The 14,956-nt window shown below is 36.6% G+C and overlaps 1 protein-coding gene across 4 annotated transcripts in view; it reads right to left on the bottom strand.

Annotated features, from left to right (window-relative positions):
- The window catches only part of fam184aa (family with sequence similarity 184 member Aa), a 67,399-nt gene that overhangs the window by 44,309 nt on the left and 8,134 nt on the right, over positions 1-14,956 (bottom strand). For all 4 annotated transcript variants that reach the window (XM_056477457.1, XM_056477459.1, XM_056477456.1 and 1 more), the window contains exons 2-7: positions 12,694-13,548; positions 10,500-10,635; positions 10,088-10,269; positions 7,413-7,598; positions 4,627-4,749; positions 2,826-2,987 (exon numbers count right to left, since the gene is read on the bottom strand). In XM_056477457.1, coding sequence (XP_056333432.1) covers positions 2,826-2,987; positions 4,627-4,749; positions 7,413-7,598; positions 10,088-10,269; positions 10,500-10,635; positions 12,694-13,548 — 1,644 coding nt within the window. The remainder of the gene's footprint in view (positions 1-2,825; positions 2,988-4,626; positions 4,750-7,412; positions 7,599-10,087; positions 10,270-10,499; positions 10,636-12,693; positions 13,549-14,956) is intronic.

The raw sequence follows: 14,956 nt of genomic DNA, 5'->3' as shown, positions 1-14,956 counted from the left end.
AAACATCTCCGCCACGCTCCATTATCCGTCTCCTATTGCACTGATTGCCAGGCTGAATTCCTGCTTCTCTTTCTAAACGGTGATATGCGTCAGTGGTTTTCATGCTTCTAAAAGCATGAAAAAACTTGAACATTTTATATCAGCATCTCTAAACACTGGAGGCCAGATTACTAACAGCTTGCACCAGTGCAAACTGTCTTTTTGGCGGTAAAACAACACTGTTGGTATTTACTAAAGACACGCAGCAAAAAAATAGTGCTGAAAGCGGCTTGGACACAGCCGGTTTTGCACCTGACCTTAATGAAAATGCATTTGTAAGTATTCCGGTCAGAAATAAAATTTATGACAGGGAAGTATTTAAAATCAATCACAGAATACGATTTACTTACTTTTGCGGTCCTCAAATCACAAGGATTTGCATTAAATGCTAATAAAAATGTCTTACATGTTGATCTTAAAAAGTCTGCAGTTGTTTGCTGGAGGAGGTGCTATTTATGTGAATGGCCAAAGGAACACATCACCTAAACATATTATTTTTTATTTGCTTCACAAATTAAAAGACAACTTGGGTCAATCAACTAGGGTGAGTCACTTAATACCAGCATGATCTTAGTTCCCTCAGACAGAGTATGATCTCTTCTTCTTGCATAAATACAGTTAGATATGGCTAACTGTAAGGGTGTTCTCACACTAGGCTACCCGAACCATGCACGGTGCGTTTGACCCCCATTTCCTAGTTTGTTTGATAAGTGTGAGTGCTCTGAAACATGCCAGGGCGTGGTTCGGTTGGCAGGCCCAGGCGCAGTTGGAAGAGGTGGTCTGGAGCGTGGTTCAGTTGGGCGTGTGTGAGCGTGAAACTGAAGATGTGATGACACTTTTAAGGCACTGTTTCATATGGATTTATTAATCATTCTTAATTTTCTATGAACGCAAACTGTCATAGTTTATCAAAGATGCAAACCCCATACCTGTCAACCCTCCTGTTTTTCCAGGGATTATCCCCTATTTTACAATTCTATCCCACTATCATCCCATAAAGGTATTTTTCCATAATTATCCTGCATTTTCAATATTTCTATGAAGGGTGGCGATTCAAGATTAAAGGGCAGATCCTCCCTATTCGCAAACCATACTGCCGAACCACCAGGGGAAATAATAGATTTGCCGAACCACCCTTGCTCTTAAATGTGAATCTGTTCTGTGCTTTCGCTTTATTTAGGCATGAAAACACCTTGAAATAAATACAAAAATGGCAGGATTCCCTCCCCTTCCGTTACAGGCACCATCACCCCTCCTATACAATCCTCAAAAACAGTCAGTTCATGTAGCGGTGTGTGACTGTCGGACACGCTGCATAGTGATAAATAGATGCTGTTTCCCAAACGGATTCTGTACACGTGATTTGAATCAGAGCAAAAGTGGACACTCTGAGTTTTGGGCGCTGTTTAAACAGCACATGAGTGCTTTTTGTGTCAGGATTCTGCCACTCCAGTCCTGTTAATTCTTGTTTTAATCCAGACACTAGTCATGTCATGTGTTATATGTTGTGCTCGGCTCGAGTTTTCTCGGGTCGCGTACTCATCTTTCTTGTCATTGTGGGTCCTTGTCATTGTATGAGCGGCGTTGCGCTCGGATCGTGTGCGCTCCCGCTTGATGTGGGCGCGCGAGGTGCGGACGTGGTCTGGGTGCGCGCTCTTGTCCTGGTGTCTGTGTTTGTTTTGTCTCCGGTGTGAAGTTCATTCTCAGCATCTGAGTCTAGTTGGTTTCAGTTTCGAATGGCGCTGAAATGGAACATTCACGTCGCATATGTGAGCGCACAGTAAAAGTATCTTTATTTATCGTGTGCTCGTGTCTTGCGTTCTGTTATATTTGTGTTGTGTATCACGTGGTTTCATGTTTACATTGTAACTATGTGCTTTCGTGCCTTGTTTCATGTAAGCACACAGTCAATGAGCTCTCTCATTGGCTGCGTGTTCTAGTCCTGTTTGTATGTGAGCTCATGGCTTGTGTTGTGTTTTTGTTCTATGTGTTCTTTTGTCTAGTGTCTTGTCCAACCCACCTTGTAATCCTGTTTGTAATTATTAATTTCACCTGTCTGTACATTGTTTTGTCTTCCCTATTTATTCTCCGAGTGTGCTCTGTCCTGTGCTGGTCCGTCGTCGTAGATTTTGTGTCTGTCTAGTCAAGTCATGTCAAGTCAAACCGAGTCAAGTCAGTTTGTTGCTGTGTTTTTCCCTAAAGTGGGTTGTCTTAGTTGCTTTTCTTTTAATAAAAATATTTTTCTTGGTTATTTGCATTTGGGTCCTCGCCTCATCCTTCCCAACCACAAACCCTGACATTTTGTCATTGTCTTTTCACTAATATTAAGCTTGTCTTTTTTGTGAATGTGCCTATTCTTTGGCCACTACACAAATAATTTATTAGGCCTAAATAAAATAAAAATAGACTTTGGCATCATATATTTTCATTATTTTCTAAGCACCCCACACATTTGACTAGCTCACTGTTACCCCATTAGAAAAATCTTGTTCTTTGCCTAGTCATAGTAGATCACCCACACCTTATGAGCATTGGCTTTGCTTATTTGCCACTATGCTAATTTGTGCAGCAATTATTGCGTTGGTCGATATGTAAATGAGATGTTACGTCTTCGTTTTTTAATTTGCACATTGTCTATAAATCATCCACAGAAATTGTGCAGTTTGTCATGATTGGTAAATCTGGCCCTAAATCTATTATTTCAGTCAGAATGCAAGACTCACTCAAAAGGTAAATGACTCAAAATGAATATAATCTTTTAAAAAGGAGCTAAAACAGTGTTTTACTTGTAGATCTGTGAGCAGATTGCTTGTCTCCCTCACTCTCGCCCTGGTGACGTCCAGTTCGATGAGAAGCTTCTCTTGGCTGTCTTTAAGACAGGAGATGTGGCTCTCAGCAGCATCCAGATTTTCTTCACTCTCCTTCACAAGATTCTTCAAATGAGACACCTGAGGGAAGACACAGTAAAAATGCATGCATTAAATTACAAAATATGGGTCATTCTTACTGCAGTGCATTCTCCTGCATAGAGTATGCATTACAATACTCAATAGAACATCTTTACTTTATGCATATTACTGTAATACTTTGTTTATTTCATAAGTATTTTATATCTATATATATGTCAAGTCACTTTTATTTCGAAAGTGCTTTCTATAGTGCCATTTTATGCAGATGATCAGGAAAATAAAACATAAACAGTACTGCACTATGGGACATTTTTAGCATGTCAGGTAGGTAGAATGCTGGTGCAGTTCTAGTTAGATTAAGACTCAGTTCAGTTTTATTTTAATGTCTCGCTGATGGACAAATCACTGAAAATTTATCCTTTATGATAAATATTATGATGACAATCATATTTTACTGTGTTTTTTTTTTTTTTTTTGCTAATATGTTGAATTAGACTCTTTTTTTTGGTTTATATTTTACCTAAATTATAGGAAATATTTCAGTACTTTTGCTATGTTTTTGAAAAAAAAAAAAATGTATTAAATAAAAAAAAATATATATATATATATATATATATATATATATATTCACTCACTGGTCACTTTATTAGGTACACCTTACTAGTACAGAGTTAGATCTCATTTTGCCCTCACAACTGCCTTAATCCTTCGTGACATAGATTCAACAAGGTACTGTAAATATTCCTGAGAGATTTTGGTCCATATTGACGTGATAGCATCACACAGTGCACATCCATGATAAGAATCTCCCGTTCCCCCACATCCCAAAGGTGCTCTATTGGATTGAGCTTTGGTGAATGTGGAGGCTATTTGAGTACAGTGAAACCAGCCTGAGATGATTCGCGCTTTATGACATAGCGCGTTATCCTGCTGGAAATATCCTTCAGAAGATGGGTACACTGTGGTCATAAGGGATGAACATGGTCAGCAACAATACTCAGGTAGGCTGTGGCGTTGACACAATGCTCAATTGGTACTACTAATGTGCCCAAAGTGTGCCAAGGTAATAACCCCCAACCATTACACCACCACCACCAGCCTGAACCATTGATACCAGGCAGGATGAATCCATGTTTTCATGTTGTTAACACCAAATCCCGACCCTAAAATCACCTTTCTTCCCCATTCTTATGCTCGGTTTGAATTGCAGCAGATCGTCTTGACCATGTCTACATGCCTAAATGCATTAAGTTGCTGACATGTGATTGGCTGATTAGAAATTTGCATTAACTAGCAGTTGGACAGGTGTGCCTAATAAAGTGGCGGTGAGTGTGTATATAAATATATATAGTTTAAGTTTAAGTGGTTCCAAACCTTTATGAGTGTTTTTTAAAACCTGTATTTATTGACTTCCATAGCAGGAAATATGAATGGAAGTCAATAATAAAATATCTTCTTTTGAGTTCAACACATGAAAAAAAACTCATAAAGAGTTCGCAACAAGCAAAAGTTGAGTAAATGATCACAGAATAACATTTTTGGGTGAACTACCCCTAATTTAAAACCAGACCGATCGTTTAAAAATCCAGCTGATCAACCATCTAAACCAGCTTGAAACTGGCAGAGCAAACATCAAATCTCCAACTCTCTAAAACATAAGCAGCTGTTAAATGTGAACCTCTTGGTTGGCCATGTTGAGTTTGGTGGTGAGCTCCTCTCGTATGGTCTCCAGCTGCTGCTGTAAATGGTTTCTCTGCTCCTCCAGTGACAGACGGCGGATATCAAACTGTTGTCTCATCTCCTGGGAAAACAAAAATGAAAAGAAAATATTAGAAAAGCCAAAGCAGGGCACAGAAGTGAGAGGTGAATCCAAACAGTAGGACGGTCTGCTGCTGACAGATGGAGTTGTTTTCGATTTAATTACACATAAGAGCTTTCAGAGATGCTTTCAAAAGTAAAGTGACGCGATTGTCATGACATGACAAGAAGATTAGTGGCAATATTTGTCATGATTGAGAGCTGTTTTATGGTGCGCCGGAAAAAAACTAAACAAAAAACAGTGGAAATAATATCACTGTCATCACTGCAATGAGAAACGGCTGTTTGCATAATCAACACCCCACTCATCGAGGAGCCGAAAATGTAATCGGCGCAGCTCTCAGGGTTTGAATAGATGATTGGGGAATTGTGATAATCCACCGGTCTTGTTTAACAGGACTGAATATTCATATGTTTAATTTGTTTGGCATTTGGACGATGCGGTTTATTTTTATTAAACAGAACATGGTGAATAAGAAAAAAAAACAAAAGAGAGCACAAGGGAGCGAATATCTTTAGCCAAAATGCTAATAAATCAAAACTCACAAACAAACAATGCACACGCTTAAAGGGTCAATCAGTTAAAGTATTCTGAAAAGATACAATCTCTTTATAGGATGGACATACTTAAATTGGGCTCTTATTAAATCGGGGAATCGGGGAATGATATTTGCAATTTGATACAGAAGCTCAATCATGATTGCTTGAAGTGTGAGAACCAATGAGGATCCTTTTTGCATGTCACGTGGCGTGTTTGAGTTTCTAGAAAAACTATGAGGTTGGTTTTTAAATATCCTTTTGTAGTTCTGTTAATATTCGCTGATCAATTTAGATAAAATACAAAACTAAATCTGTTCCTCATATAAAGTCAATGCTTTTCTTGAAAAGATTTGGATTTACCTGTTTGATCTGTAGTTTTTGATCTGATTATGAATATTTTAAAGCATTCAATATTTAGCACTTTAAAAGGAGAGACCGATAACTCTCAAATTTGATTGAAAATTTTTTTTTTTGTTTTGAAGATAACAAAACTTGTAACAAAATTTGAAGATAAAAATATTTGTATGGGTTTGGAACAACAGGACGGTCAATAAATGATGTATTTCTATATGTATTCTATTTGTGGTAAAATAGAGGTTTCACAGTTGTGCACATGCAGTAGTTAAAACATATAAATAATGCACCAATTATTATAAATATGTGAAGTTTATTTATAAACTAATTTTGAGAGGATCACGTGCTTATGATTGCTTGCAGCCGGCCCCGCATTATTCAATTTATGATTCACTAATCAGACGATTCCTAAGCTACTATAAATACCCTAAGTTCCATATCGCAACCATCTCTGTTTTGAAGAATCCCCCCTTCCACCCCTACTTCTCCTCCTGTCGTAGATGGGTGGCACGGTGGCCCAATGGTTAGCACTGTTGCCTCACAGCAAGAATGTCACTGGTTCTAGTCCTTACTAAGCCAGCCAACTTTTCTGTGTGAAGTGTACACATTCTCCCCATGCTCACGTGGGTTTCCCCCAGGTTCCCCGGTTTCCTCCCACCGTCCAAAAACATGCAACTTAAGTTATTTGACTAATCCGAATTGGCACCATAGACATGCTCCTAATAAGTAGTTATCTCTGAAGAGCAAGTTCTTTAGCTACAACAGCAGGGGAGTTCTCGAGATCTACCTGAGCTCAAACTCCCCTATCGCCTTGCAAACGGGAGCCCCGGGCTTAAGAATCTTATAAACTCAGGGCTCTCTCCCGGGACAGCATGCCAAACAAGCTTTGAAATCAATCATCAGCTAAGTGTGAACTCTTGAAATATGCATAAAAACATTTCAAATATATTTATATAATATAATAACTAATATAATATAATATAATATAATATAATATAATATAATATAATATAATATAATATAATATAATATAATATAATATAATATAATATAATATAATATAATATAAACTAATATAATATAAACTAATATAATATAAACTAATATAATATAATTTAATATATTATAATATAATATAATATAATATAATATAATATAATATAATATAATATAATATAATATAATATAATATAATATAATATAATATAATATAATATAATATAATATAATATAATATAATACAGTGTTTCCTCAAGGATTTTTACGAGCTGTGGTGGCAGTCCTTTTACACAGATCTTCCATCAATCAATGGCGCTATTTTAATGACAAATGTCGTGAGCGCAGTATTACAAGTCGAGATTGCATTCATGTAATACGAGCATGCGAATACATATACATATTTTTAACAGAATTTATGCATTTATATTTTGATTGACGTTTAACCCAAATTAATTAACCCAACTTTTCTAGTTAACATAATTAACCTAGTTAAGATTTTAGACTGCACTTTAAGCTGAAAATCTTAATACTAAGCACTGTCTTAACTGCAAATACAAAAAATTGAGTTATTCGAAATAAGTTATTATGTTTAAGAATGTGTTGAAAAAAATCTTCTCACAGTTAAAATGAGAAAAATCTTAAGTTAAAGCACTTGTACTTTTAAAAGAATTCAAATTTCCCAGGAGCGTTAATAACGTTGCCCTCATTTGTATATGAACATGACACAAATATAAATCAGATATATGTTCTTACACTGAGCAGCTGGTTCTTCTCTCTCTCTGCAGCATTGCGAACACTTTCCTGCTGGACTCGGTGTTTCTCCTTGAGCTCTTCTATGGATTCAGCCTGGCTTTCTTTCAGACAGGACGTTTCCTCCTCGTATTTGGCCCTGATTCGCGCCAGCTCCATCTCATAGTTCTGCTTTTCCTCACGGAGCGACTGCCAAAACAGCACAGCTTCATTTACACATTGTCAAGCCCCTATATTTTGTATTGAATCCAATGATAATTGTTTCCTGTTGGCAGTGACTGATTTCAGACTGCTGTTTAGAAACAGTTGGTTTTTTGGCTTGTATGATTGTTTAGACCCAGTCCCGGAGATTTAACCATTAGCGGGACTTAATATGACAATCAAATGGTTTGTCAATGGAAAATGCATAATGGTCAAGCAATAATATAAAGGAATAACAACAATTTGGTCACACTTTACAGTAAGGTTTCATTAGTTGATGTTAATATAATTAATAACATGAACTAAGAATGAACAATACTTGTACAGCATTTAATAAACACAGTTCAACATTTATTAATACATTATTAAAATTAAAATTCCAATTTGTTAACATTAGTTAATGGATTGTGAGTGCACAAACTAACAATAAACAACTTTATTTTCATTAACTAATGTTAACAAACATGACTAAATACTGTAATGAATGTATTGCTCATTGTTTGTTCTTATTAGTAAATACATTAGAACTAACATTAACTAATACAACCTTATAGTAAAGTGTTACCATGAATACTAATCAGTGTAGCTTTATTAGTAAAATATTAAAAGGTGAAATACAGTACCATTCATTTCATTTTAATTATTTTAATATAATTAGTAACTATTGTAGTTTTTATTCATGGTTTGACAATTTTTTATTCTGTTATTTATATATTAAATAAATTTAATTTTAAGCTTTATTCGGTTGTGTGTTTTGTCAGTTTTATATTTTGTAAATGTCTACATACAGTTATTTTTTTTAAGATTATAATATTACATGTAAAAATGCATTAAATTAAAAACCCTGTGATTTTATTTTGTCTTTTAAAATTTTTTAAAGTAAATTTTACAGCTTGATGTTTTACATTTCATTTTTTACTTGATATCACTAATCAAACCATGATAACTCTTGAATTATTTTAACAAACAGAAAGTAAAAAAAAACATTTGAAATGGAACCCTTTTGTTTTATTAGAAGTGTCTTGTCACTTTTGTTCAATTGAAAATAATAATCGATGGTTTATTATTATTATTATTATTATTATTATTATTATTATTTAATAAATTTTTTATATTTATAATGTATTTTGTTATATTTATAATGATTTGTCATGTATTATTATTATTATTGTTATTTGTTTATTTTTATAATTTATTTATATTATTATTTAGAATTATTTATAATGTATTATTATTATTTTTATGTATTATTATTATTATTATTATTATTATTTATTTTTGTTTGTGTAATTGATGTTAAGTGTTGGTATTTATTGTGTGTATTTATACGGTATTTATTATTGTTGTATTTATTGTATAATGGCCCGTTTCCACTGAGTGGCTTTTACGGCTTTTTATGGCTTTTACGTTTCACTTTTTGGGTACCCTTTGCAAAGGATACCTAGCACAACAAAAGGATACCAAAAGGCTAAGGTAGACGTGCAGCTGAACGCTATTAGTTAACAGTGATACGTCACTCGCTCATGCAACAAGCCAGGAGAATGAACAAAGGAAGCAACATTTTTAAATACACAGCCGAGACATTACGTCATCATACTATATACATATAATATACATACATATATACATATATAATATACATACATAATATATACATAATTCTTTCAGCAACCTAATATATGAACAAACTGCCATGTTTAACTATTAACATCACCTTTTGAACTATTAAAGATGCAGATGAGAGGTTTGCACTGACTGTAGGCCATGTTGTGTGTTGTTTTTGAACGCAAATAAGGACTAAATGTATGTTGTGTGTAGTTCTTCTGTAGTTGGTAACATATCAGAGACTGTAAGGGTCTGTATGAGTTCATATATGTTGCACTTATTTTTTGATTTTATATAACTGCAGATGTTACAGTAGGCTATTTCGCAATGTCATTGATCTGCAGTTATAATCAAATCATGTTCATAGAAAGGTTAGTCATGAACATTCATACACAAGTATTTGTGTGTAAAGCATCTGTTTTGTGAAAAGTACTTCTTATATGATATGTAAACGATACAGCTTTACTTTGAGCGAGATTTCCTTGAGTGAGAATGACGCCAAGTGAAACTTTCTGTTGTACACCAAGCCCACCAAAAGGGTACCATTGGTACCGTACTGTACCACTCAGTGGAAACAGGCCATAAGTGTGTTACAGAATGAATTGCCCCAAGGGGATTAATAAAGCTTTATACTAAACTATAATCTTGCAAAATAATAATAATAATAATAATAATAATAATAATAATAATAATAATAATAATAATAATAATAAATAAATACCCCCCCCCCCCCCCCCAAAAAAAAAAAAAAAACACAACAATTTTAACCTAAACCTTTGAACAGTAGCATATGAAATGTGTGCAAAACTTCATTTCTTCCAAAAAGGTTTCAGTTCTGCTACCCATCTGCCATTATAAAGCAAAAGCCTCACCTTCTCCAGGTTGAGGATCTTCTGGTGCTGCTGCTCTTCCAGCGTCTGCATCTGTTTCTGCAGCCTCTCTCTCTCCTCCTCCAGCTGCAGGATCTTCTCCTTCAGCCGGTTCTGCTCAGATCCCAAATCCCTGATCGTGGCCTCGTGGCTCATTTGGGTGGCTTGAAGCGATCCAATCTGACCTGATAATGAAATGCATGGGGAGTTTCATTAGATTAACGCTCCCTAAATGACATATTATTTGTGGACAGGAACACATTGCAAGCAAATACAAAAATGGAGCTAAATCCATCCCTGCCAAGCCGTCACGAAGCAGCAACCACTCTGAAAAAACCCTCTCACATTTCTGCTTGAGTGATTCAGTCGTATGCTGAAGAAAAAAGATGCAATTTGGTCATGACATTATTCTCACTGGCTTTGTGAAGGATTTCATTGGCCTGCTGCTGAACTCGATCTCTGCTTCCCTCCAGCTCATATTCAGTATCTTTCAGCTGCATCACCCAAATCTCTCCATCCTGTATGGCCTCTTCCAGCTGCTTGTGTAACTCCTGGTGATGGAGAAAAAACTCAAATCAATGTTTTGAAATGCATTATTATTTTGTGAATGTTATTTCTTTTTTGTAAAATATTTTGGGACATGCTAGCTACTGGATTCTAAACCCACTTTTGTTCTCCTTTATTTCATTTGACCAAGAAGTTCAATATGTATCCATGCGTTTTTCAAGGGGTTTTCTGAAGCGTCATGAACGTTTTAGCAAATATTAAATTTTGACAGGATAACCTGAAATTATGCAGTGTATGAATAACCACAGCATTCTGGAATATTATGTTCTAAAAAAAATTCATTCATTAATTTATTTTCCCTCAGCTTAGTCCCTTATTTATCAGAGGTCGCCACAGTGGAACAGACAAAATTATTTCAGCATGTTTTATGCAGTGGATGCTCTTTCAGCTACAACCCAGTACTGGGAAACACCCAAACACTCTCACATTCACACACACACACACTCATACACTACGGCTAATTTTGTTTCCTCAATTTACATATACCATATGTCTTTGGACTGTGAGAGAAACTGGAGCAGCCAGAGGAAACCCACGCAAACTCCACACAGAAATACCAACTGGCCCAGCCAGGACTCGAACCAGTGGCCTTCTTGCTGTGAGGCGACAGTGCTAACGACTGAGCCACCATGCCACCCTACATTCTAAGATATACAAATATATATATATATATTTGTATAAATCTTTAACAAAATCTTCAACAAAAGCAACTATATGTAAAATTTAATTATTATAACTCTAAGAGACAACTTTAATAAAAATCAGAATCAGAATCGGTTTTATTGTCAAGTGTGCTTCACACACACAAGGAATTAGTTTTGGCAACAATATAACAGAAATAAAAACCTCTGACAGCCTTTAAAGAGTTAGTTCACCCAAAAATGAAAATTGACTCACACTCAACTGGTTCCAAACCTTCATGAGTTTCTTCTGCTGAACACTAAAGAAGATATTTTGAAGAAAGCTGAAAACCAGCAACCACTGACTTCCATAGTAGAAAAAAACATACTATGGAAGTCTACGGTTACAGGTTGGTTTTCAACATTCTTCAAAATATCTTACAGAAGAAAGAAACCCATAAAGGTTATAAACCACTTGAGAGTAAATAGTGAGTCAATTTTCATTTTTGGGAAAACTATCCACTGTAAAAAAAAATCTATAAATTAGCAGTTTTCCCTATTTTGTGATTCATGTTTTTTTGAATTGCATTATGGGACCTTGATCTTTCTTCCAACAACTTTTAACCTTTAAAAGTTCAAAAGGTGACTTTTATTAACATTTATAATAGTTTAAAGTGATATATTGTCTGAATTGGTGTTGTATATCACGGTACAAAAACCTTGTAATGAACTGCCAATACATTCATTCATTTTCTTTTTTCGGCTTAGTTAATTTGGGGTCGCCACAGCGGAATGAACCGCCAACTTATCCAGCACATGTTTTACACAGTGGATGCCATTTCTAGCTGCAACCCATCTCTGGGAAGCATCCATACCCACTCATTCACACACATACACTATGGACAACTTAGCCTACCCAATTCACCTGTACCGCATGTCTTTGGACTGTAAGGGAAACCGGATAACCCGGAGGAAACCCATGCAAACGCATGGAGAACATGCAAACTCCACACAGAAATGCCAACTGACCCAGCCGAGGCTCGAACCAACGACCTTCTTGCTGTGAGGCGACAGCGTCTGCGTCGCCCCCTGTCAATACATATTCTGCTATTTTACAGACTTATTACTGTCTTTATTATTTCTTATCCTGTACATTATATTGTTTCAAACTGCTAAAATGTCAATAAAAGTTCCTTTGTTAAACTGTAGAGTTGAATTTTCAACATCAAAAGTCCACAGAGCAGAGATCAGCATGCCATAATGCAATTCACAACCGTAAATAAACAGAAAACACTTATGAATCACTAAAAACTCTTAATTAAAAGACATTTCATACAGTGTCGCTTTAATAAAAGAGGCAAGACTTGAAGAAATGGCCTTCAGTGAATCTCCATCCCTGATCAAAAGCTATAAACTCATTACCTTAATTGTGACTTCAGCATTATTGAGCGAGGCCTGCAGCCGGTTGGTCTTGTCTCTGCTCTCTCTGGCCTCCTCTTGAGCTCTGTGCAGTTCAGATCGCAGTTTACACAGAGTCCTCTGCAGCGCCGCCTCCTGCACCTGAAAGTCCTTCCTCAGCTCCACCTCCGTCCTCTTCCAGGCTAGCAGGTTTTCGGTGGTAAGCTGCTGCGTGCGCCTCATGGCCTCCAGCTCGCGTTCGTAAAACCCTTGCGCTTTACTCAGCTTGGCTTCATATTCCTCGGCGAGCCGCACTTTATCCTGCATCAGCTCCTCCACGCGCTCCATCAGAGACTCCAGCTCTGTGCGGTGAAGTTCGGCCAATTTCTCCTGCTCCAGGCTGGAGGATGCACTCTGGTTCTGCTGGCTCTCCAACAGATCTTCAACTTCTTGGCGATGGGCCGATTTGAGGTCATCTAACGCCCGCCGTTTCTCCTGCTCAAACTGAGCTTGGACCTGGCTGAAAGTGCGCAGCTTCTCTTCAAATTCGTGTCGCATTTCCTCGACTTCCCGTGACATGGAGACCACGCGTTGAGTGTGCTGGGCTTCGGTGCACAGCTGTGTGTCCTCCATGCGCTGGCGGTACATCTCGAACTCGGCCAGAGCTTGGCGTTTCATGTGTTCGTGGAGCTCCACTGACTCCTCCAGGGACTGCAGACGCCGCTTCATGTCGGCCTCGTCTCCGATCTTGCTCTTGTAGTGCAGGATCTTCTCCCGAGTCTCTGTGAGGATGTGCTGCACCTCCTCATCGTGGGCCTCTTTGAGAGACTGGATGGCGTCTTCGTGCTCGTCGTTTTTGGTGTTGAGGGCGTAAATCACCTGTGTGAAACAAGTGTGGGGAAGAATCAGCTTTTATTCCTACACTGTTAAATAATGCTGGGTTCCACAAAAATCCTTCATGCTGTCCCAACACAAATTGATTAAGTTCACTTAATCGTTTTTTTACAAATTTAAGTGGATTGAACATAAAACAAATTAAGCTGTCCAGCCCAAAACTCAAGAATTGTGTTGGTTCAGCTCATTTTAAATGAGTAGTATTTAAACAAGCAGCATTTTTTTTTCATTTCTCTGTCTGCATCAAACTCCATTTATAGAAGTGTTTTAATGATTCAAATAATGTTTATTAAAACTAAACATCAAAATACAGGTGGAACTGTAATTCAGAATGACAGAAATGTATACATAAGTATACATCAAGCAACATATTTGGGTAAAGTATAAAGGTTTAAAATTTAAAAATGAATTATTATTTTAGGGCTGCAATGTGATCCTCGTCGTGGGCCTCCTTTAGAGACTGGATGTATCTTCGTGCTAATAGTTTTTGGTGTTGAGGCTGTAAATAGCCTGTGAGAAACAAGCGTGGGGAGAATCAGCTTTTACAGTAATCCTAACTCATTAGTCTTTTAGCAAGGTAGCAATGTTAGCCAGCGTAATGTTGTCTGCTGGAGCAGTGTCAATTCCAGTCTTTTTCCTTAGCTGTTTAAGATTAGTGGACTCTTTTTTAACGATCTAGGTAAGTCTAAAAGCGCAGGGCACATTAAGTCATTAAGGGCATGTCAGAATCCACTTGTGCTATTTAAAGGACGGGAAAATACACTATGCGCCACGGTCTAACAGGGTTGTACTTATTCTCTTAATGAGTTATGGGTGTGTTTTGAGAATAAACCAATCAGAGTCTCATCTCCCATTCCCTTTAGGAGTCAGGATAAGGAGTTTGCATCATGCCATGGCGCATTTGCTATTTACATGGCTGACTTTGTAAGTAGAAAAAATGCTTCACTAGCGAGAAAACATTGAGAGTTAAGCAGACTACCTGCAGCGTGAGGATCAAGAATGAGCCTCCTCAAATCGGCCTTTACTTTCACTTTCTTTTTTCTCTTTTGTGGATAAGGAAACGGTGTTGTACGCACAGACATCCGTTAGCAAACATAATTAATTTTGTTTGTTAAGCACAAAGATTTGTTTCAAAACTATTTCTAAATTCAGTTCTAATTTCTAGCAATGAACAATAATATTGAATAATATTGAGTTATATCCAAACACACATGCTACACCCCATACGGTCCAAAACCTGACGTGAGCAAATCTAAGCTTGCTATCAATAAAACAAATATAAATGTGCATTTAATAAATAATACTACTACTAATAATAACATTATACAAAAGCTAATTGTCGTGAATAAACTGAAAAAGCCCCCCGAGATGAAGGCATGGAGGTAGTTGTTTT

The sequence above is a fragment of the Danio aesculapii genome, chromosome 17, assembly GCF_903798145.1.
Source record: "Danio aesculapii chromosome 17, fDanAes4.1, whole genome shotgun sequence".
Lineage (NCBI taxonomy): Eukaryota > Metazoa > Chordata > Actinopteri > Cypriniformes > Danionidae > Danio > Danio aesculapii.
This window is presented reverse-complemented; position numbering and strand designations above follow the sequence as displayed.